Source organism: Pyrgilauda ruficollis, unplaced genomic scaffold (assembly GCF_017590135.1).
Source record: "Pyrgilauda ruficollis isolate IOZ18807 unplaced genomic scaffold, ASM1759013v1 scaffold36, whole genome shotgun sequence".
Taxonomy (NCBI): Eukaryota; Metazoa; Chordata; class Aves; order Passeriformes; family Passeridae; genus Pyrgilauda; species Pyrgilauda ruficollis.
Window position 1 is genome coordinate 3,463,568 of NW_024525045.1, and position 24,379 is coordinate 3,487,946.

General features: G+C 45.1%; 2 protein-coding genes across 9 annotated transcripts in view; both read left to right on the forward strand.

Annotated features, from left to right (window-relative positions):
- Positions 1-1,100, forward strand: part of DNER (delta/notch like EGF repeat containing) — a 113,384-nt gene extending 112,284 nt beyond the window's left edge. Inside the window, exon 13 of the mRNA XM_041475700.1 lies at positions 16-1,100. Within this exon, the coding sequence (XP_041331634.1) occupies positions 16-127 (112 nt within the window). The 3' untranslated portion in view covers positions 128-1,100. The remainder of the gene's footprint in view (positions 1-15) is intronic.
- A 14,908-nt stretch (positions 1,101-16,008) lies between these two features.
- Positions 16,009-24,379, forward strand: part of PID1 (phosphotyrosine interaction domain containing 1) — an 83,586-nt gene continuing 75,215 nt past the window's right edge. Inside the window, exons 1-2 of one of the 8 annotated variants that reach the window (XM_041475802.1) lie at positions 19,256-19,539; positions 19,672-19,776. In XM_041475802.1, the coding sequence (XP_041331736.1) occupies positions 19,765-19,776 (12 nt within the window). In that variant the 5' untranslated portion in view covers positions 19,256-19,539; positions 19,672-19,764. The other 7 variants (XM_041475800.1, XM_041475807.1, XM_041475806.1 and 4 more) reach the window with 7 other exon arrangements.

Below are 24,379 nucleotides of genomic sequence, written 5' to 3' on the forward strand. Positions count from 1 at the left end.
TTCTTTTATTTCCAGGTTTGGCAAGAAATCCCGACCTGCAATGTATGATGCAACCCCCATTGCTTATGAAGATTACAGCCCAGATGACAAACCTTTGGTTACACTGATTAAGACAAAAGATTTGTAAACTAGTGTATCTTTTTTGGATTATTTTTCAAAAGGATGGGCTACTAACCTAATTTAAATATTTTTAAGAAGAAAGCATAAGTAATTTAAAACATTAGATGCTTCAGAATTTTCTGTAGAATATTTAAGAACCAATTTTCTGCAGCTTTTAGTTTGGAAAAATATTTTAAAACAGAATTTGTGAACTTCATGATTTACATTTTAATGTACCTTGAGCTCTATAAATTATAAGCTTATGATAGTGTGTGCTTTTTTCTTGGTAGACACTATTACTAAACCCAGATGAGTTTCTTGTGATTGTTACAGAACAGAAAACAATAATTAATGAGGAGTTCTTTATGAAATGTCAGTGCCAGCTTTCTCAGTAGAGGTAGGAAAAATGTGAAGCATAATATGATATATAATATATCCATTAATTAAAAAAGTCTAAAATGTTTGTGTTGTGAAAAAGAAACTAGTAAAAATTATTATTCCTAATCTGAATGAATTAGCTTTTGCCTTATTCCATGCATGGATAGATAACCTAATCCTCCATTATTTCCTGAAAGTTGCTAAATCATACTCTTGAGTTGATGTTTGACATTTTTGTAATAGTTATTCAGGCTAGGCCTTGTATAATAATTCAAGTGCCTCTTGAGGCAAAGTAAGGGCATGATCCTTTAAACATTGAAATCAATGAGAGAACTTCCATTGACTTCACTGGATATGGGATTGGATCCTACAATTGGACTGAATCTATATTTTTCTTTAAAGGTTAAAGTTTTTTTATATTGTGAGTAAACTAAGCATATGGTTTGAATTGTTTGTTTCCTAAAGGTTGTTGATGTACAGTATTGTTTCATGAAATATTGTGTATTTCTCATAGTGCTTCTTATTTAGGATCAGTATGGGGTTTTTGTGGCTGTATTTGATCGCTTATGAGCGTCTTAAATTCTTGCTTATTTCAGAAAATACTGAATAAAAGTTAACCAGTGAAGATTGCAGCTGTTTCTTTGTTTTTCTTCATTTCAAACGGAAGCGTTGTCTATAAATTTGAAAGGACATGGCATATGATGCACTATAAATAATGCTAAAAGATGACATTTCAGCTGTTAATCTGAAAAGGGAAAAATGGTTTGTATTATCAAGGTAATCTCTCAAAAGTGAGATAAATGCAGCTGCAGAGTAAAGGCACAGTCCTGAATGGTGCATGTGCAGGTTAGTAACACCATTCTGTGTCTGAATTACAGAAATGCCAAATGCTCCTCCAAAATCCAGAGTATCTTTCCTGATGTCCTGTATCTGCTACCATGGGCTTTCAACAAAGACAGCAGTTATTAAAGAAAGGACTGAGGAGCTCAGATCCACGTTCAAACTAGATTAATTCTTCAGGCATGGTTTTCGATGACAGAAGTTGTAAATTTGCATCTGGTGGCTGTCAGATGATGTTTTTTTTTATTGGTACAGTTTTCTGCTGTATCAGTATATTGAAACTTTTGTTTACTGTGACTTCTAGAAGTCTTTTGAGAACCCTTAAAAAAGAAAAATCAAGAGCAAGTTATACCCGGTACCATTTTTGGTAACTTGAGCAGAAAAGGGGCACTGTTGTAATTGATTTGTTAATCAAAGGAAAGGAAATACTTCTTATTCAGAGTTTTTGGCCTTTTTAGTCAGTAAAATATTGGCTTGAAAATCTATATAAAGTAGGGAAACAAGCAACTCTGTTGTTTTAGGGAACATACATATTCATGGTCCATATTTTACAAGAGAGATGTTGCGATGAGCAGCAGCCTTTCTGCATACAAATCACACCTTGGCAGCGATTCTTGACCAACCTATATTTCTCTCAATTGACTGACCTGAACGATAAGTAATTTGTGAGGAGCTATTTTCCTGTCAGCTTGAAGCCTCTAGCTGCTGTAAATCATCCTGTGCATCCTGTGAATTGTATTCTGAAAATTACTTTGTCTCCTTCCAATTTATTTTATTGAACTCTGATGGCATGTTATGCATGCACTTGTGAGATATTTGTGAGGCACTGCACTGCCTGCCAGATGGAGCTGTCCTAAGACCTGGAGGGAGCAGACCCATCTTGTGTTTGTATTCCAGCTCTGAATATGCAAGAACAAGTTGGTTACTGTCTTTGTACACCAGATCGTGTCCTGAGAACATACATGAATATGGGCAAGGAACACTGGTTATTTCATGTCCTTTTGCCCAACCATATGTGGTTTGCTCTGTACAGGGAGCAAATACAGATGTATAGCAAATACCACTTGCTGTTAATATACTACACTTTTTTTCTTTCTTCCCCCCTCCCCCCTGCCCAGTAAATAATCCAGTTGCAGAAAGGGCTGATTGTATGTAGTCTTCTCCTAGCAATGGGCTAATAGCCTCCAGCTCCTCCTGGACAAGACAGACATGAGTTTCTGGGCTTGTCATTAACTTCTAGTACTTGTGTGTAGGCACACAGTCTGTGGTGATTGGGATGGGGCTGGCCCAGCCTCATCCCCAGTGGCACAGCTGTGAGCAGCAGGTGAGCAGCACTGACAGCAATGAGCCATGGAGTGCCCAGGGGCACTGACCAACACCAAAGGGAGCAGAGGGCACACAGGGGCAGTGCATCAACATGAGGGGATAAAAGGCTGAGACAAAGAACAAGAAGGGCAGAGGCTTGAAGCCTTCTGAAGTGACCTGATGTTACTCTGTATGGGCAGACACCTGAAGCCTTCTGAAGTGATAAAGTGTTTCTCTGTATGGGTTGAAGCTTTGTGATATTGTATGGTGATACTCTGTGTGTTATGACCGTCTCAACTGTGACATGTGCTGCAATGCCTGTGTGCTCTCCAAGTTTGGCTATTTTTTCATACTCTTCCATCTGGAAACGGGAAAACATCCTTGAGTGGTTTTTTTCCCCAGAAGCATGTACATGTATTCTTACTTGTTTTTTGGGGTGTTGTGAAACTTGCCTGTATAGCTCAGAGTTGTGATACATGTGCTAACAGGAAAATGTCATCATTTACATGGGTTCTGGATAGAGTCAGTCCAAAATGATGAAGACGGTGACTCTGTCCAATTGGGCTAATGGCATTATGGCATAGATACAAGGCCTGAGGGAACAGTTGAGCACAACAGCTAGAAAACACATATTGGCTAAAGCTATACAAATTATCCCCTTTAAAACCTGAAGGTGTAAACCTAACTTTAGCTGAGAAAAATTAGACCATTGCAATTAGAAAAATCAGATGGATTCATCTGCTCCTTGCATCTTGTCTCTGGGATGTGCCTTGGGAATCTGCATTCCTTCTGTGTGGGCTCCAGAGGTGACACCCTGCCAAACCCTCAGGTGAGAAGCCTCAGTCCCACATCAGAACCAGTGTTCGTAATAGATCTTGCACTTGGAACAAGCTGGCCCTCAATCCTTCCTAACTCCAACATGCTTCATCTTCCAAAGACACGATGAGAAATGAAGCTGTTGGGAGGTGCAGGTAGCTTGAGAAGGAGATGAGGTCTCCATGCCAGCCAGGCCTGCTGTGTCCCCAGCACACACTCACTGCAGGGACTGTGCTGTGGGGTGCTCTCTGGGGTGAGAGGCCCGGCCTTTCTGCAGCTGAGTGCAGACCATCCCTCCCTCTTGGGGTTCCCAGAGCCCCGCTGTGTCCCCGTGCCAGGTGGGACCAGCAGTGGAAGCAGCAGCCCTGCCATGAGTGGCAGTGGGGCACTGCCAGCCCCATCCCTCATGTGGCAAGCAGGCAGAGGATGAAAGGCCTGGAGATGCAGTCCTGACTCAGCTGAGCCTGTAGGAACTCTGTTTTCAGCTCTCTAACCCTGTTCTTGTTAGCACATTAAACAATGGGCTCAGAGGGACACTCATGGCTGAGGATGAGATGTGGGGAAGGCACATAAGAGGTGAGAGGTTGCAAGGAGACCTGGGGCTCCTGAGTAGCCCTCTGCATTGTCAGTCAGAGCTGGGTAACACCAAACCTGCCAACCTGATTTTGCTGCTCTCCCTCCACTGCAGCTGTGGCCAAATGCTACACTGGTGTGAGGGGAATGAGAGTTGAAAGAGACTTCAGCTCAATAAGTGCATCCTCAAACAGTGAAAGTCTCTGTGTGGTTAATCCCTTTGAAAACAATGGGATTTTAAAGACAATATGTGTGATGTTTTGCGGGAAAGTGGATTGGTGTTCCTGGGCATCTAAAAATATACAAGATCTGACCATAGAACTAAACATTGCTTGTTTTAGTGAAGTCTTGTGTTGTGACACTTCTGTCACAGAACTGATGTTTTCATCTTGCCTCAGCCTCATTTCTGGAAACAGCATGGCTTATCTCCAGCAGGGCTTTGCTGAGAAATGCCTGAGCAGTTATGACATTCCTGAAGATGTGGTTTCATCTTTGATAGCAATAGACACCTGATGAGCAATAAACTCAACACCTCTGAAAATTATTCTGTGTGAATGGCTGTGAGGAATTGAAGAGCCACTCCTCACTTGTCTTGCCAGAGGGAACTTCTTTTACCCTTCATGTGGCTAAATCCTTCTGTGTCCAAAATTTCTCTGAGGTTCCCTTCTCATGTTGCACACAACCACCCAGCTTCTGCAGAGTGGACAGGCACATTGCATCAGACTGATGCAAATCCAGCCCATCCTCCCTTTGGGTGCCTCCAGCTTGGTTTCTGTGGGAGGTATTTGCTGTGTTGCCAGCTTTGGGAAGCTGCTTTTTTTTTTTTTTTTTTTTTTTTTTTTCCCCCTGCTCTTTTTTTTTTTTTTTTTTTTTTTTTTTTTTTCCCCACTGCTGCCATGTTTTTGAGGTTCATGTGCTGCTCAGAGCAGCTGGGCTGAAATTGCTGTTTGTATGGTACTCTGCTCTTGTATTCCTGACCTCACAGGGGGTTCCGAAGTCCCATGGATCGTGGAGGGCAGCTGAAAGCCAGATTAATTCAGGGAAGAGTTTAGTCTCTCATGGTATGCTCTGCTATGAATAGTTAAAATAATGAGTATATTATCAAGAGCTAATGAGTTCAGACATGTTCCCAAAATAAAAAATGGGAGTCAGGGCAGTCCAGTGTGTGCTTAAACCTTCTCTTCCAACCTGCTGAGAGAGATGTGCACTGGCTTACAGCTTTGAGGCACCCTTCATTTTAAAACAAAATATGAACAAAATTCTTGTTTAAAGTTTGTTTTCTCTCTCAGCATCCATTTCCCTTAGGAAATACTCTGCATGAGCAGGGGAGCAGTGAGAGAAGGGCAAAGCAGAGAACTGGTGCCAAATGAGAGACATGGAGCTGATCTGCTCTATCTCCTCCCTACAAGTTTGTCTTCTGTCCCTTGAGACTTTGGCTGAGTGTCTGCCAAAACACTGTAGTTGTGTGGGGTCAGGAGGGGTGGCATAAGGCAGGTTTGAGACACTTTTATGTGCATCTTAAACAACCCATCAGGGAGATGAGAGCAGCCAGTCTGGCATCTGAGCAATCAGATGCTGCTGCTACCTGAGAATGCTGGAGACTGCTGCCAAGACAGGCAGAGTGTGATGTGCCCTGAGCTCCTGCTCAGTCTGATGTGCTGGTCACTGGAGAGGTGACCCTCAGAAGTCATCTTTGCACTTCTTGACTCACTGCTGTTTGCACTAGAGCCGATCCCTCTGGTGCAACTTCTGTGCTGCAGAATCCCCCCTGTAGGACCCAGCATCTGAACCCTTTATATTCTTTCCCCCCCTCATGTTTTGGAATGGCTCCAAGTAGGTGAAGGTGATTCCTTCCACTAGGACATGGGTCAACCAGTGAAAACAAACAAAACTTCAAAGCAGTTATGCCACATCCAGCTTCATCTGGGCTCAGCTGGCTTCTTTTCTTCTGCCGTGCAAAATGGATAACAAATATGACCTCTCTGGAAAAGTCAGATTTCTCTGTTATTATGAATTCCAGTTTAAAATCCTCCTTTTAAGACGTTTATGATAAGATGATTATTGTAAATAAGCTTCCCCTTTAGCAAAGAATAAATCATCAAATAGGCTTTGTTTGGTGAGATCTTTGGCAAAGGAATGTAAATAAATAAGCTAACTGAATAAACGTCTTTATCTGATGTGCAGAGCAGAAAAGGCAGCAAAGTTAATCATTTAGGAAAATAAGCTGGACTGCTGTGCTTTCTTCAATAATAGACCAGTCTAAGGAAAACAATCTGCTCTATCTCGCTGAGCCTGGACTTTTTGTTAGCATCCCACAGACCATGAGAGATCCTGTTTATCACTCTGGCAGCAGTGCTGTCTTGTCAAGGAGATGTCCTTCGGCCTAAATTTTTGATTTGTTTCTTTTCCTGTGGACCGGTCTACTTCCTGTCAGAGGTAGCTCCTCACAACAGAGCAGAGATCTCTTATGAGGTCAGCTGTGGCTTCTCGTCCATCTCCTGGGAGTAGAACACACACGAACAACAGTCTGGATCTGCAGGGTCTTAAACTTTGGACTCCATTCATGTTTCCATATGAGAAAGTTTGCATGTGACTCTGCGTGGATCTCAGTCCAACACCACTCAAGGAAATGAGTATGACTGTTCCAATTTTCACCATGGTTTTTTATTGACTTATGGATTTCTAGTAATCTGAAGTAAATCTGCCTGGAATCTGAGCATATAAACCAAATACAAGATGCACAAGGTAAAAAAAAAAAAAAAAGGCATGTAGCTTCTGTGGAAAAGCAAGCAGCCTAATGCAATGAAGGTTATTTTGGCATGTAGGAGCTGCATTACTAATTAGTTTGTCAGCAGAATATTTTGTTCTTGCCCCCATTTGTAATTGTTAGATATATGATCACTGTTGGTGCAATTTGGCCTCCTAGAAGCTTATTTTCTGTATTGTATTGGGACACAGAGAGCACAAACAACAGGTTCCAGTTACGGTTCTTTCTTGCTGAGAACAGAGAGATATATGGGTAGGTTACAGAGAGCAGAAAGCAGCGTCAGCTTGCTGAAAAGGGTGTTTGTAGATCCCAGTGAATGGCCTTGATATTTATTCTACAGATCAGTCTGTGGTTGTTTTATTTGCTATGTTGCATCTGTCGTGTGAATAAGGCAACCAGCCCAACGTGTCATGATGCAGAATAATTTACTTCAAGGATTTTGTACCTAAAATGTGCTGTCCACAATGTCTTATTTGTGGTCTATACATGACACCAGTTCCTCCTATTAATTTAATTTGAACATTTATTTCAGTTGTTATGCCTTTGCATGGCATTTGCTAGAAAGGTCTGTCAAAACAAAGCTGACAGAATGCCATGTAACTAAGGACAGATCTGCTTTCCCATGTGCCTATTATGCCATTTCACTTTCATCTTGCCATGAGTTTGGACTTCAGGTTGTTCTACATATGGAAGATGATGACCAGTTATTTTTATCTCCAGTACTCATCACGTTGCTCCCCTCTTTCCCGGTGCCCTGTCTTGCCTGTGTTCGACAAGGAAAAAGACAGGAGGAGATTTTTAGAGGGCTGAATTAGGTGTGGTGTTTATTGGTTTTCCTCTGTCTTTTGTTCATTTAATTTCCATGGAGAGAATATTTTACAATTCCATGGAGATGCCTTAATCCCTGAGAGATCTGAAGGGTTATTTTTCTTTAATGCATGCGAGATTTAAAATGAAATAGTAAGCTAGCAGTATTGACAGACATGTCAGGTTTAAATCACAATGTCTCACAGCTGTGATTTACTTAGTGATATATGTTGCTGAATTTTGGAAGATGTTAATTTGGAATACATTATTCAGTGGTTTAGATTACTGAATGGTAAATACAGTGATGCTTTAATAACATTTTGGAGTTTCATGCAATAAACTACAAAATTTCTGTAAAAACTGGTTAATGCTATCTAATTTTCCCTCACTTTAGGGGACTGCCATCGCAGAGGAAACCAAAATTCACAACAAAACTATTACCCTACACTGGCATTTGGCCTGGCACTGTCCATGTTTTTCCAACAGTTTTTCAAGAAGCTCTGATTTTGCATAAGCAATAAAGCCATATTCTCTTTCCCCATAAGGCAGTACCTCTCAATGAGGGCAGAAACTGCGGACAGAGAATTATCAGACTTCAAATTAGCAGTTAAATGTGATCTTCATTCAAAAGCAACTCAGCCTTGAGATTTCTGAGAATTCATTGTCTCTCTCTTTATTGTTTATGTGTTGTCTCTGACTTACATCCCTCTCCTTCAAACTCTAGTGTCAAGGGTGATTTATGAGTGCAATTTTCTGTGTAATATTATGTAGCAATAGTTGGCAAATCCCTTCCCTCAGCAAGGGGATGTATTCTTCTTTGTCAGACACCAAAGAGGCACACAACCCTTGAATTTCTTTCAAAAGACAATTCTTTTTGAAAGGACAAATGCAAATCCCATCTCGTAATAACTCATAATTACTTATAGATATGTTACATGTACAGAAACTGCTCTGGCCACATGGAATTGGCATTTTCATGTGATGGATCCATTGGGAGTCCCTCTGACTGTCTCAGGTCCAGCTCTGTAACCAATCTCTTGCTCTTTGCTTGAAAGAAGCTCTGCAGGGTGCTGAGCAAAGCCTGGGAGACCAGCTGCATTGCTGGGCTGGGCACTGTTCATGACGAAATCTAAGCAGAAGCTTAATGAAGGACTTTGGAGGTTTGTTCACTTTCTATTATGCATTTTTGCCTATTGTAGGGTTGAAGTATTTTTGCATTTACAGAGCTCTTTGAGTTGCAAGACTTGGTAAAATCTTACATGAAATGTTGATGGCATCAGCCTTATACTTTCTGTGAGGGCTCTACATTCACTCTGGTTCCCAAAGACTTAGGAAGGACTCAAGTCCACTAAATTATTGTACACAAGAGGGTGATTCTTGTGTTTTTCTGGATTATTTGTAAATCTCTATTTACAATCTTTGTGGGTATTTGCCAGAAAATCAGTTCATATCCACCCAGCAACACACGTTGAAATTCTTCCCGATAATGACTGCAGTGCCCAGGTTAGGGACAAAGAGGGCAGCCCTTCCCAGCTTACCTGTCTGCCTTTTCTTAGTTGGGACTGGTGTGAATTGAAGTATAGTTTTGTCCTTGAACTCCGCTCTGTTTCATGTCTCACCCATTTTATAGTCAATGATCACTGCAGAACAGGGAATACGTGTGCCTTGTCGTACAGTGGTCTTGGGTTTCTGCCCCTTTGTGCTTGGCCATACTCAGCCATTAGGGCATTACTGGTACCACTTGCTGGCTGTGGGGGACACTGAGTGCCCTAAACAAATGACACCAGTGCTGTTGCACACTCTGCCATGAACAACTCAGCAATGTACTTAAAAAATTTCCTGGGTTTAGCTCTTAAACAATGCTTGTAGGCACAGCCATTTCCAGGGGAATCTGGATTGTCGCAGCAGCGCTCTATGTTCCCATGCTCAAGTGGGGGATGGAGAAACATCTCCTGGATTGCCACACAGCTGACCAGTCTCCCTAAGCCTATGAATAACTGCTGGGGATGTGTCATTGAAATAGGAAGTGTGGCTTCTAGTAACTTCCTATTTTAATGGATAAAATTGGGTAGCTGGAATGGTGAAATCTAGATCACAGATTGCCAAATCTTCTTCCTGCTATAATGATGCTCTGTTAAAAAAAAAAAAAAAGTTTCAATTTGAGACTATCAAAAGTCTCTTTTTTGGGTAAGTTTTCTTATTCTGAGGGAATATCCAGTACATGTAAAATTGCCCACAGTATTATTTATCATTTATCATTCTTCATGCATTTTTATAATTTCAGTCTCTTCAGTGTTCACTCTAAAAACAGCTTATCTATATAGACATGATTCTTCTCTCTCTTATGTTGTTAAAAATCAGAAGTAATTTGAATTCAATTCGCTGAATCACATCTATGCAAATCAGAAAAGTGTCATGATCAGGAGCTATGCAGATGCCATGGATTTAACTTACTGTAAAACTGGTGTAAGGGTCATCAGGATCTCTGTACAGATTTGTGGAGGTACAGATTTCTTTTTATCACAGACAAGTACTTAATAATCATTAGGGGTAATTAACAAATAAAGACAATACAGTCAAAGGTGCACAAGGTGGACAGGGGTTTTAACAGGTCTTGTTTCAAGTTTTTCTGGACTAAGAGAGAACAAATGTGTAAGCATCTGGCATGTGTCAACCCAAAGATTTTCTGGCGTTCATTTTCTGCTGCTTACAAGATTAATTGGTCCATTAAGAGCTGGACTTGAGCTTCTTTAGATGGCTAATGCAAGATTTGCTGTTGTAGGCTGCCTGGGAAATATCAGTGTTCCTGCAAGGAGGTGTCTGGCCAGCAGCTGTGCCAGCGGTGAGAGCATTCCCTGGGGGGGTGACGGCTAATCCTCCTGTCCCGCGTTCCTGTCCTCTCCCCTGCCCTGCGTGTCATCACTGCCCCCACACCCCCGGGTACTTGGCTTCTGCAGGAAGCAGGAAATTCTCGGATTTTCCCCTTGCGCATCCTTGCTGCCTCTCTGCTCGGAGTCCCCCTTCCTCTGTGGGGACGCTGCCCTTGGCGCCCGTGCCCGGCCCGCTCCCCCTCACCAGGCCCCCGGCCGGACACTGGGCACGGCCGGAGCTTCTCCCGTGCGCGTCGCCCCTCGCCCATCCCCGGACGGCTGCAGTGCCTGGCCTGGGGGCTGCCGACCACATCCGCCTCTGCTGCTCTCTCCAGACGCTTTTCTCGCCGCCTGTGCGGCCCAGATTCCATGGCCTGAATTCCCCCGGGCCGGCTGCCGCTGCCCGCTGGCGCGGGGCCGCCAGGCACGGAGCCCAGAGGCCGCAGCCCCGCAGCGCGGCCGCTGCCAGCGCCCACAGACTCGGCCTTTCGTCCCCGGGGCTGGCTAGGGAAAAACAGGCTTGGTGGTGCTGGCCCGAGGGACTTGGCATCTCCAAAAGATCAGCTCTGTGTTTGCTGGGAGGCTGACAGCCCTTCTTCCCTCGCTCCTGCGGGGACAGTGAAGGGGCTGCCTGGCAGAGGTAGAATAAAACTTGTTCCCCCTTTCAAGTATCGTGTGTTTTGTCCGTCACAGAAGTGTTGTGCTCTTTTAAATGTATGCAAGACCTTTGCAGCAACCTTCTTTCTGCACTTGCTGACCTGCCATAGCTTTGGTGCTTTATTTATTTTCTCTGCTGCTGTGAGCAGGACCAGTGCAGTGTCAACATGAAGGGACAGTAAGACCAAATATCTCTGTGCCTTTCTAAAAATAAGACCTCTAGAGGTGAGAAGAAAAGAAGGGATATCACATAAACATGGTCAAATACGTCACTACCTATGCATTTCACACTTTTATTTAGTCCATCCATCTCCAAAACAGAACTTTTGGAAGAGGAAGAGAAGTAGCTGTCCTGGTACTTGGGGAAGGTGGCGGGGTAGTTGAAGCCGAAGAGAGAATCAGAAGCACAAACTCTTCTGGCAGCAGCACAGGTAATTAAAGACACCTGGTCGTTATGGGAACGCCAGCAAGAGCTTCCCCAACAAATTGGAAATCAGGACCTCATTATCCCTGGCAAGCGCAACGTAGATGGGTAGGAGAATATGGTATATCCAAACCTGAATTATCTCCCTTGACTGGAATACTTACTGCTGCCTCAATTTCACAAATCGTTAACAGCACACTGCTTCAGGTTATAGTGTCTCCTGATGCCATTTAAAAATACCTGTGGAGGGGATATGAAGCAGATGCATTGGGAGCTGAAGTGCCCTCGGCTGAACCACCTTTGGTAGGGCTGCACTCCCATGTCTGCATAACCATCTCTATGCACCTACACAATCAGAATGAAAATGATTACTAAACAACATTAGGGATTATACAGTAAGCAGGGATGTAAATAAATTTCCCTTACAAAATACCAAAACACAATACTGAAAGGAAATCAAGGGCCTTTGAAGATAATGTGGTCTGTACTTTGCCAGTATTTTAATGAAACATTCTTACTGTTGAATTGCTGCTAGTTTAACAGTGACCATGCCTGAGGATATCCCTGGCAAGGAATCAGAACCAGACCTTTAGATGCTGCTGCTCCCAGCAAAGAGGGTGTATCTGTCACCACATGTACTTTGAAGTTACTTCTCAATAGCCTCTGAACTCTGCAAATGATTGAGACCCCTCAGGTTTCTGCTGTCAGTGTTTGCAAACTGCCAGTGCTCTGATGCTGCCCCTGGCTGCCCTTGCCTGCATCCCATGTGTGGCTGTGGTGCTGGAGCCCCAGCCTGACTGTGTCCTCCCCAGGTAATGCCCACACTGCAGCTCCCCCATGCCCAGACTCCAAAGTGTGCACCCTGCCATGGGAACTGGAAATCTCTGTGTTCCCTCTGCCGTATTTATATGACATAAAGTTGAGGCCATGCCATCCTATCCAGCTTTGTCATCTTCATGAGATGAAGTTCTACATAAAAATACATTTATTGTTTCCTTGAATGTTAAAATGTAATAGTTGTCAAAAAAACCAGTTTGGATTACTTGGATAGTGTATTTTGGGTTGCTTAGGCACTAAAAATTTTTCAGAGAAATATTGGAAAGCTCAGACAATGGTGCCATCTATGCGGGCAGCTGCATTTGCCTCAGGTGATTTGACAAAGTGTTTAAGAGTAACAAGTGTATTTAGATTTTGGAAGTATGCTATTAATTACAGCACTTCACAGAACATTAAATTTGTTAATTAGGCAAACTTACTCTACAAAAGCAAATACAAGGTAAAATGAATTAAAAATAAAAAAAGAGATGTGTTTAATGAGTTCTGTATGCTTTGTAAACTTGCATAATCAAAAAGAGGATCTTGGAAACAGGACTTGCGAAGTCTGCAAAATATTTGGGGAAGAAGCATTTAAATAACTGAATGACTCTTCTAGTTGTGTTTCAGTGAGAAATAAGTGCTCCTAAAGCTAAATTGAGCTTTTGAAGTCAAATAATTCAATGGGATCAGCAATTGGCTGAGTTTAGTTAATTAAAAAGGCAATGCTATAGTTAAAACCAAAAGAATTTATTTTTCTTTTCAAATGCAGAGGAGCTATGTTGCTATAAAGATCTTAAATAAAATAATCCTTATTAGGGGATGAGATGGTGCAAAAGGAAGACAAAACCAATAACTAGAAGCCATTAAAAGGCACAAAATATCCTGGAGTCACAGGAAATGCTTCAGATTTACTATCTGAATAAAAGTGAAATTGGTCCTAAAGCATCCAATACTCCCTTTTGAAATGCAAGATCTCCCCTGGCTCCATTATTTCTGTCCTGTGAGCACTGAAAGGAAGGAGACTGAGAGAAGTGGGACCAACCTGTGTAATGTATTGCAGTCTTCAGAAAGAATTGTCTTAACTCATTCTGAGATGAGAAACTCTACAACTTGGCACAGCAAAAGGAAAATTAATAGGAAAAAATCCTGTATCTTCTTACAGGCACATTCTGGAACACATCCTGGAAATAGGAATTTACACTATTTATTTAAGTGAAAGATCTCTGACTGGCTTGGAGCAGGACCTTACCTAATGCAGAACAGCTTAAATATCAAATAAAAAAAAATGATGCTTGGATTAAAATATTAGAAAGTCTAGGTAGAAATGACCTAATCTTAGTGAGATTGTGACATGAACTCGCCCAAGTTTAATGAATCATTTCCTGAGCTGGGCTCTGGCTGGTGCCTGACCACCCCAGCAGCACCCAGCCCAGCTGAAAACCAAGTTTCCTGTAGAGGTGTCATGGGGCACGACCAAAAAGGCAAACTAGCTGAATTTCCTGGGACAGCCCATGGTGCAGAGCACACCTGGAGACTAAACCAACATGAGCAGAAGGGCTCAGTAGCTGTCTTGTCCCCACAGTGCCACTTTGCTGCCTTGGGGAGGGGTAAGGCTTGGAGAGAATGCTGGAGGGGCTCAGGGGGTCACAGATTGCTTTCTACCAGTTGGATTTAAAAGATTTGCAGCTGAGCTGCTCCTCCCCATGTTTGAGCATATTCCTTCCTTCTTCTCATACAACTAAAGTCTGAAGCCTACAGCATTCATTTTCTCTTGTTTTCATATCCTTTTTTGAAATTAAGTAATTCATTTGTTCTCTTAACGTGCCACCCATTTCGTAGCAAATGCAGATTTTCCTCCCCAATTGTTTTAGTTTGTATAAAAGTCATATAAACCAAGAAAGAAGCAGCCTCCAGCCCCAGGGTTGGTCTCCTGCTAATTGCAGAGCCTGAACTTCCTTTGTGTGCCCTGCTGCTGACAGCCTGGGTTGTGCCAGCTCCTAGCTGGTTCAGGAAATGGTGGTGGGTGGATTTATCCATATGGGAAGGGTCGGTGAAACTGCTCCAGAGCTCACTTGAGGAAGAGTGAGGCTTTTAGAAAAGGCCCTCGTGCAGGAGTGTAGGCACCAGTTGAAACTAACAATGATGTGACAGGGACATGGTGTTTGGAAAGAGCTCTAGTGGGCATCTTGGCCAAGAGCTGGTGCAGAATTAGTGCTTCCCTTCCTGGAGGGGAAGGAAGGGGGTGATGCATCACTAAATGGAGATGCAACACGTGGATTGCTTTAATCAGGCCTCACTGCCCAGGGACGTACTGGTGAAATCTTTCCAGAAACAAAGTTTCTAAAAGCTCATGTTCATAGAGTCTTGCTCTAATCATATCCAGCCTCACCTAGATCCTGCAATGGGTGTCAAGGTGTTGGTCCTCGATGTGGACCCTGTGGCAGAGCTGCCCTGCCAAAGGTCATAGTTTGTCCACAGGTGAGCCTGATGCCCTTTTTTTGAGAAGATTCCCTTCAGTATTGCTTTTCCTTGCTATTTAAAACACTGACACAGAAAGGATGCCCTGTGTCCCAGGGGTCACACACCCACAATGTGTTGGAGCCTGGCTTGCAGCCTGTGGGATGTGGTGGTCAATGCTCGGGATGAGTATGACATGGGCTCCTCTGGGTTTTCAACAAATCCTCCTGCATCCAAGCATGAGGCATTACCCAGGCAGCCTCAGGTGAGCAGGGAGGGCCAGGGGCAACTTTTGTGTCTGGAAAAAATGTTCTTTGGTGCAGCTTTGGAACCTGCAGAGACTTTGCTTTTCTGTAGCGCCTCTGGCCTCCACAGGGAAGAGCAGTGCCTTGCAGACCCCTAGAATGTGTATGTCTGCTCTTGTGGGTGCCGGGGCACAGCTGGGATGCCCGACACCATGAAACAGCTGAATGTGGCCTTGATGCTGGTTTGGTGCTGGTCCCTCGGGGGACCACCCCGGCACTGACCGGGCAGGGGGATCCTGCCCCCACCTGGTGGCTCCCTGTGCTCCATGACCTCGCACAGCGGCCTTACAGCGCCCTGACACGTCCTACATGCTTGGCAGCAGCTTGAGCCACCTGCAGAACCGGAGGAAAAGTTTCAGCTGTGGTGAGGCAGCGTCCCATGGGGAAGGCTCCTTTGAGCGGGGAGCACCCTCCCAGGCAGCGCACAGAGAGCGGCAGCGGGGAGACCGGCACCGCTGCCCGAGAGGCCGTGCGGAGCCGGGACACGCCGGGCTGCGGCAGCACCTGGGGGGAGGCGCTGTCCCGGTCACCACAGGCGTCCAGCTGGGATGTTTGCCGTGCCCGGGGGGATGGATGCCGTGCCCAGGTGGGATCGATGGTGTGCCCGGGGATACCGTGCCCAGGGAATGGAGGTCGTGCCCAGGGGATGGATGCCGTGCCCAGGTGGGATCGATGGTGTGCCCGGGGATACCGTGCCCAGGGAATGGAGGTCGTGCCTAGGGGATGGATGTCGTGCCCAGGTGGGATGGATGCCATGCCCGGGGGAGGAATGCCGTGCTCGGAGGACGGTTGCCGAGCCCGGGGGTGCCGTGCCCCGGGACCGGCGCTGCCGGGCGGGTCCGCGCGTGGCCCCCACGCGTGGGCGGGACGGGGCGGGGCGGGGCGGGGGCGCGGCCCCGCTCGGCAGCGCCTCCCGCCGCCGCGGCACCATGTGGCAGCCGGCCACGGAGCGGCTGCAGGTAGGGGGGGCCGGCCGGGCTCCGAGCCTCAGGGGGCGGCGGGGCCGCGCGGCTCCGGGGTGGCGGCGGGACCGGCGGAGCATCACCCCCGTACCGGGAGTTCGTGGCAACTTGTCCCCCCGCCGGCGCGGAGGGTGGGTGTGCGGGGACACGGGACACGCACGCACACGCAGCGCGGGGGCCGCTGCCCCGGCGGCATCCCGGCTGTCGCCGCTCGGTGGCTCCGGCGCTCCCGGCGCAGTTGGGTGCCGGCCGCGGGGCTCGGCGGGGGACGCGCCGCTCAGGGGCTTCTCCGCCGCCGCCTCGGGTGAGGGACACCCCCGGACCGGCCCTGCCTGACCCGCGGCAGCGGGAGGGTCTCTCGGAGCGGCGCGCGGGGGATGCGGAGTCCCGTGGGAGTCCCTTGGCACCCCCACGGCCCGAGGTCGGGATGTGTCAGGATCACCGGGGTACCCCCGTGCCGCACCCTCCGGCGGCGGTCGGGTGTGCGGTGCCGGCTCTGCCGTTGTTCGTGTGGCTCGTGTGCGTGTTGCATAGTCCGGGGAAATCCGAGACGGGCAGAGAGTGACATGAAATAAAACTCACTTTGTAGTTCCACTGCGTCGGTTTCGTGTAGTTTTCCAGGGCAAGTGTCGAGTGAGAGAGAATTGGATATCTAAGATAAGAATCAGTGGGCACAGCAGATGACAAGAAAAGGTTATTACTACTTTTGCAATTCAAAATGAGCATTTACTTTGATATCATCAAGCAGAAAATTCAGCAGTTTGATTGGAGTTGATAGTAGAGCCAAGCTGAGAGATCCGTGAGCTTTAATCTTCACCAGCCAGTAATGAGAATAATTCCTGGTCTGAAAAAGCTGTACTTTTCTCTACAATGAAAAGCTTGATTTTTAGCGGATAGAGATGAGGTACCACATACGTAGTTGATGGATTCCAGGGTAAAACTATGTGAGCGTATTATTTTTTTCCCTGTGTTAGTCAGAAACCTCTCTGCTAGACACAAGTGGCAGGATGCCCTGAGTGAAGGCGTTAATGGTCTGGGGCGCTGTGGAGGCGGGGGTGTTCCCTGGGGAGATGCTGATGCAGGGGACAGACCTCAGGTGAGGCTGCACCCAGTGGCTGGTGACAAAGGAGAAGGTGAGGGAAGGGAAGGGGAAAGGGAAAGCCTAGGTTAGTAGTGTTGTGCTAGTCTGGATTGTACAGAATGGCTTTGTGTCCCCTTTGTGAAATTAGGGAGGTGTTAAAATAACAAGGTGCTATTATGACAAATATCTGATACTGCCTACAAGAGCATGCAAGGCTAAAGAGAACCAAATGCTTGTGTTTTGCAGAAGAAGCTTGTGAGTGTAACCTCCTTTAGCCTTGTTTAGCTGTATCCTGTGCACTGTTGGGGGTCTGGCCTTAGTGGGTGGGAATGGCTCTGTGCTGTGGGGAGCCAGGGCTGTAAGGAGGGGTGATGTTTGATCACTGGGCTTCTCACTTACCTGTTGCAGCAGAACCCAAGCCTGTAGTGAGGGGAGCCTATAGTCCTCCCTGTTCTTGAAAGGGAGCCACAAGCACCAAAGTTCTCAGCAGCGGCCACTAACTTTGTGCAAACCAAATCTACTTTGGTTGCCTCTGGCTGGAGTCTCCAGGCATCCTGAGCTGATCAAAATGCTGAGTGCCTGTAAATGCACTTTTTGCCAATAGGAGTTTCTGAGGAAGTACATGAATAACCGTAGATGCTCTAAAAAATAAAGAAATCAGGGACTCAAAATTGCAGAATTAAAGGATGCTTTGGACTTGTGCTTCTGAAATGGGGAGAAAGCCTTGGAAAAGTCACAGGAAGTCCTTAATAATTCTGTGTTCACACGAGGGGCTAAATAACAACGTAGCGAATTGTGGGCAAAATGAATGCAGTGAGGGGAAGGATGCTGGTGTAACTAGGATGAGATCCTGTAACTGAAAGCTTAATCCTAATCCGTATCTATATAAGAGCTATAAACTATCAAATAACCCAAACCCCTCTGAATTTTTTTTTTTTTTTTCTCCAGAAAACCCTTGAAGCCTGGTTCTTTCAAGTAGTCTGATCTCCCCTTGACATGTTGTGAATCATCAGCCTGGCCAGAACTGCTGGCAGCGCTGTCTGGCCCCCGAGGAGAGTTTGTGCATGCTATAAATGCTATTTTTTCTCTTCTTCCTCCCCCTCAACATCTTAATTTAGTTTCAGGTGTCCCATGTTGCTCTCCTCTCCCAGACTCCCTCTCTCCCGGCACGTAACTGCTGTGAAACAAATGTTGGTGCTATGGGGGTGTTGAAGGGGGGCCCTCTGCTTGTCCTTGGCATCACAAGCTCTGGCTGGCTGACAAGCAAGTGTTGTGAGGCTCTGGGTGTGCAATTTTGGTTGTAGCAGGGTGGTTTGTGGTCACTGAGTAGGGTAGATGACGTCTTATGGTCTCTATTAATGTATTCTGGGATTACAGTTATGGCAAGTCACTACTGTAGGATATTTAGGGGATGTATAATGGCAGATACAGCCCTGTCTTTTACATCAGGCTGATGTATGGGTGCAGGAAGTGTGGAGCTGGCCCAGCTTTCTTGATGTTCTAATGTGTGCATGGTATGTGACTTAGTTTTGACACAGATGTATCTTGTGTCGATACCCAGCTGTGTGGAAGTGCAGGTCTGTTGTTAGTCCATGGTGTAGCTCTGTACTAAGTAAAACGGCAAAGAAAATATTTTCATCTCTCAGAATATTTCTTTTGGCCTGGTTCAGTGAGGGAAAGTATGAACTGCCTTTGGAAGTGGATGCCTGTTGGTATGGGTCAGTCCTGCCCTCAGAGCTAAGGCAAGCTGCGTGTGTTTAACTGAAATGGCAGTGGCCATCGCAGTGTGAAGGCTCCTGTCGTGTTCTGACAAACTGTGCCATGGTCCTCAATTGCTCTTGGGCCTCCTTTCCCTGTCCCACTCAAAGGATGACAAGACTGCACATTCCTGGTCTGCTGCTGTTCACGCAAAATCTTCTGTTCCAAATGTGCTCAGTCCTGTCAAGTTTCATAGTTTGTGCTGAAGTTTTTGGCATTGACTGGATGGTACAATTCCAGTAGTGAGGTCAGCAGCAAAGCTCACGCATACGCAATAGGAATGAAGTGTCATCAGCAGCTGGGTTACAGAACACAGTGAGCTGGGGCATGAACTGGACTTGTCCCCACTGCTGTTGTGGCCATTTGCTGCTGAAAGCTTCATCTGTTGCTGAAATGTGCCCCCCTTCCCAGAGCCTTGGTTTCTGGCTTTGCTGGAATAAGCTGTGATTGCTTGTTTTTTGATTTGGGTTTGTTTTTTGTTTTATTTTGTTTTTGTCAGCCTGTTCTCTACGTCCCTCTGATGGAAGCTTTTCCTGTCATGCTGCCGTTTAATGAAGAAGCCTCTCTGTTTCTGGAAGATATGTAGAATTGAATTAAATGGATTAGAAGAATAACCTAGAAAATGTAGATATTGAGGTTTCTTTTTGAAATTATAATACAGCAAAGCCTGCTTTTTCTTTTGCTTTTTCTTTCCTTTCACTTTTTATGATTCTTTCACCTATAGCAACATTGAAGTTTCGTCTGTTTTCTCCAAAGTTAGTGGGACAGGCAGTTACTTGTGAAATCATACATCTGGGATGTTGCAGGAATATACCACAGGGATCAGCGAGTCTCTGATGTGGTAAGATCATGATTTTGCAGGTAATACAGGATTAGCATTATTCACACTTAAGAGAGATTATCTGGGACTGTATGTGTTTGGGAGACTTTTTAGCTTCTAATTTCTGTGGTGGCATTCCTGGCTTGTGTTCAGTAAAGTGCAGGTGAGCATATGGAAGATGTGTGTACCTCCCAGTCTTCTCTGGAGCAGCTGCCAAGGTTGCTTCAGGTATTTAAAGGTCATTCCCCCTGCTGGGAATGCGGAGACTCCAGTCCCAAGCTCACTGTACCTGCCTGATCTGATTTGCCTTGCTGTGTTTGCAGCAGACCTTATAAATGGTTATAAGCAGTGGACACTGATTTGTGGTTTGATGTTTGTGGCAGTGGGACTTGCTGAAATGATGCCAAAAATATTGTGAAATCTTTCTTTAAAACTATTTCCAAATGTACCCTCTTTGCCTGGTTCAGCAGGCCTTGCCAGCACAGCTGGGATTTTGGAGCTGATGGTCTCAGTGATGCTCCTGTGAGGACTCTGAAGTGGTGTTTGAAAAGAAGCAAGGTGTTCTCACAGCCTGAGAGGTGGCTGCTATTTGCTTTGTAACCTAATTTTTCCTGGAAGCTTGATGCCAGACATTGTTTCTAGATAATAAATCCCAGTGGGTGCATAGTTTCCGAGGCTGTGCTGTTTATAAGCCCTGCTTACAAGTTTCCCTGCTTCTCTTGACACGTGTGGGTAAGAGGGCTCACCATGTTCAAAGAGCTTTTCCCCTGGGCAGCGGTGCAGCAGTGCTGGTGCTGCCCAGCCTCGTGCTGTGCTGCTGGGTGTCCCTGAACTGAGCCGTGCTCATGAGCCCTCTTTTCGGAGAAGATCTCTGCTTCTGTGGATGGTACAGGGGTGAGCTCAAATGAGTGAGGAGGGGAACAGACAGGGGTGCTGTGTCATGGAGCTTTGGGCTGGACACTGCTTGGCTTCATACAGGCATGCAGCTAGCCCAGTGTTCGCAGTAGGACTTCAGTGATTCTCTGTATGCTCATCTGGAAGTTCAGTATTCTGATTGAAACCCACAGTTTGGGGCCATTTTTGGGCAAGGATTTAATAATGGATGGCTGTAGTGTATTGTTAGAATTGATTTCTTTCATAAAGTTCCACATCTCTCCTAATGTGTCGTGAAATACTGTACAGGAGAGCTGCGGGTGGGCAGGCTGAGATGAAGTGAAGCAGGTGATGAAGGGCAGGGAGCTTCAAGTCCTTTACTGGGGCAAGTTTGGTTTCCTGAACCCCAGGGCTTAATTCTGCCATCGTGTAACTTGTGCAGGTCCTCTGAAGTCCATGAGAAATAAGATTGTGTAAGGTTGCTTTACCACAGTGTTTGAGTGGCTGCTGTAATGTGCTTCCACATCATTATGATACAGCAGTAAAACAACAGTGTAGCTATTAATGGAAGTGAAAATGTGAAAGCAGCAGTATTGGTGTGTTGCTGTTCACCTTTGGGCTGGGCTGTGAGCACTGTTTTCCAAGGCCTCAAACATATTGGTTTTTTTTTTTTAACAGGAATTTGTTAATATATCTGTAGCATTGCATCTTCAATCTACTTTTAAATTTTGTGATTGTAGACTGTTGCTAATTTCATGTATATTACATGCATCTACTACTACTAGTATACACATCAATTGCCTTTCCTGTATTAGGAGCATTGAAAAGATTTTTCACTAAAGAGAAGTGAGCTCTGGGTAGACTTACACATGTGTGATGGCTTCTAGGTGATCACAGCCACTGTGGTTTGGTGACATGTTTGCATGTGTTCAGCTGTAATGTGATTTTAGGTGCTATTGGTGCTTTCAAAATGAGCTTCTGATCCTTTTCAATGTTCACTTGTGTTAAAAATAACAGCATACAGTCAGTTAAAACAATAGTTTTCCAATTTTTAAAGCATATGGAAAGCCTTTCTAAACCAAACACAAGCTAGCTGTAAGCACACAAACAGCTGTCTAGGCAGAAACTGCTGCAAGACATGTATAGCAGGACTGATACTACTACTGAACTCTGGTTTCATTAAATATTATGTCAGAAGGAAAAAATGGTAAGTATTTGAAATTTAAGCCTGAGTCATGTGGCTGCAAATGTCTGAAGTCTTACAGCCCGGTGTTTTGGCACTATATGGCTTCGGGATATCTTTCAAGGCATCAGTGTTTTTGCACTCGTTTGCTGCTATGACTTTACAGCAGTCAGGAATCTTTAAAACAAAGCTCTGTGATTCCAGGAGGCTCATCTGGCATCACTTAGCTCAGGCAATTCCTTTTTTTCTACATTATTTATTCTTTGTAGAAAATGAATGTCTCTGGAAAAATGTTAATTTTGGGAAGCATTCTATGACCAAAAGAAAATCGAAATCACTGAGAGCCTTGTGGAATGCCCCCTGGGAAATAATCTTCAGCGTTCATTTATAGTGTACTACTAGTTTCTGTTTATGAAAGTGCCAGCGTGTTTGATGACCAAGACAAAAAATTTAAGCAGTGATTTCCTTGAAGAAAGGCAAGCTAAACAATCAGTGTAGTTCAGAATTTTAAATGCCTGTTTCAGATTTTGTGTGTCCCTGGTGTCATCCAGCAGGACAGCACAGTCAGCGGTGGTGTCCCAGACCTTTTCTTCCAGGCGTGGCTGTGCTCTCCGCAGACATGCCTTGGGCTGGTGCTGAGGTGTTGGGCTAGGTGTCCTCACCCTTACAGCACTACTGTGTTTTTGATGTTGCTCTGTGCAGGCAAGAGGAGAGTCTGATTACCCAGAGACAGGTAAATGTGTAGCTGAAAAGCCCCTTTAAGCAATGTTTAGTACTTAAAATATTTTTTCCCCCCGTAGTGCTTTAATGTATAGGAATTGAACTTATTTGTGCTTCATATAATGGCTGGAAGAGTTACAGGTGACAGTGTTAAGTCTTCTGAGCTGTTTCTGAATAAGTGTATCAGAATTCTTTGACCAAAGATGTTAAATGTGGGTGATTTTACAAGCGTCCTGAGAAGACCTAATATGACATTTCATGGTTTGTTTTTCCTGCTGACATCCTGAAAATATGGAGTAGCAAATATAAATCTTTGCACAGAATCTGAAGGAAAAAAGAAAAGTTATGTATTGCCAGTATTTAATATTCTTTTCATGATGTTGCTTCTACAAAATTACACATAGCCTCAGAATGACTAAGTTGGTCTTGTAGCGCTGACACCTTCGCAGTTTGGTGATGACTTCAGGAGTGTTGGTCTTTGAAAAACCTCCATAAGTGTTTTCATTGGGACCATTTAAATAAATATCCCTTTCACAGGCTGGTTTTGCTTCTGGGCAGTGTGAGCAGGAGCATTTCTAACCTGAGTTGCTGCTGGTGAGTTTCACTGATGGAGCTGTGCTGCGAGCACAGTGCTGCTGGGTTTGGGACAGCACCGGGGCAGTCGGAGTCCTTGCACCATCACCCTTTGTGGCCTTGGGTCTGTGTTCTGCCAGACAATTCTCAAATGTCTCCTCACATGAAAACACTTTCTCCAGATATATTTGATGGGAACTGCCAAGAACACTGAGAGCAGATAGAAATGTAATTAAGTGTCTTGAAGCTCAGATTTGTGGCCATCTCTTTCTTCCCATGCCAAGCTCCCTCTGGGTTTGAGAGATGATTGTTCCATACATCTCATGTGAAGCTTGCAGAATGACTCTGGAGTAAGTTTACAAGTCTTCAGCTGGCTGTATTCAGCTTTGTTCAAGGCCAGGCTTTTCCAGAGAATGTTTTACCTGGTGGACTGTGCTCTTGTGAAATCTTACCCACTCACTGAGTGTCTGGAGAGGAGAACTGGTGTTCAGTCTGGTCCCACTGGTGAAATAACTGCTTTGAAGCTCTTGCAGTGGGATCTGATCCAGACTTCACTGGGGTCAGCCTTGAGCCTCAAGAGCAGGGCAGGAAACCCATCCATTGGACTCTTACAGGAGATCCAGAGGGTTTGTATAGTCTCATTTAAAATGAAAAATTCTGTCTGCTGTTGAGCTTCCTGAGTAATTCTGCTGGCTGGAAGGCAGGATAAGAGGAGTTTGGGGTCTCTGAGGAGCCAAGACATTGTGATGGTGGCAACATCAAATACATCATCGGAACCTGCAAGTTTCTAGCTCTCCTTTCCCTTCCTGAGTCTGGATGTTGAAGGACAGGAGGGAGAGTTGGATGAAACATTCCTTCTCTGAATGGCTACGGGGAGAGGCTCTCCAGTCTCAGCTACTCCGTGGCTTTCCTCTAGCTGGGGACCAGCTTTCCTGCTTTCAGGATGAATCTGTGCTTTCTGAACTGATCGTGGTGACACTGACCTGAAAATGGTAGTTTCTCAGGGAGAGAAATCACCCTTCCCTCATTCCCTGTCATTCTGCTTAAGAAAAACAGGAAAATTAAATTTCTGTTACTATTCATCAACTGTCCCATCCAAATTAGTGTGCTAAACTTGGTTTCTAGTGTCATGTTAAGGAATTTTGTCCTTGGTTTTCTAGTATTCCCTTCTGCTGGGGAGAGGAGCACTGGGAATTGTGTTATGGTGTGCTGGTTGTTCTGGCTTTGGCTCTGAGTTGGAGAGTGAAATGACAAGCAGCAAAATTGTTAGAAAAAAATACATCAGACTTCAAAAA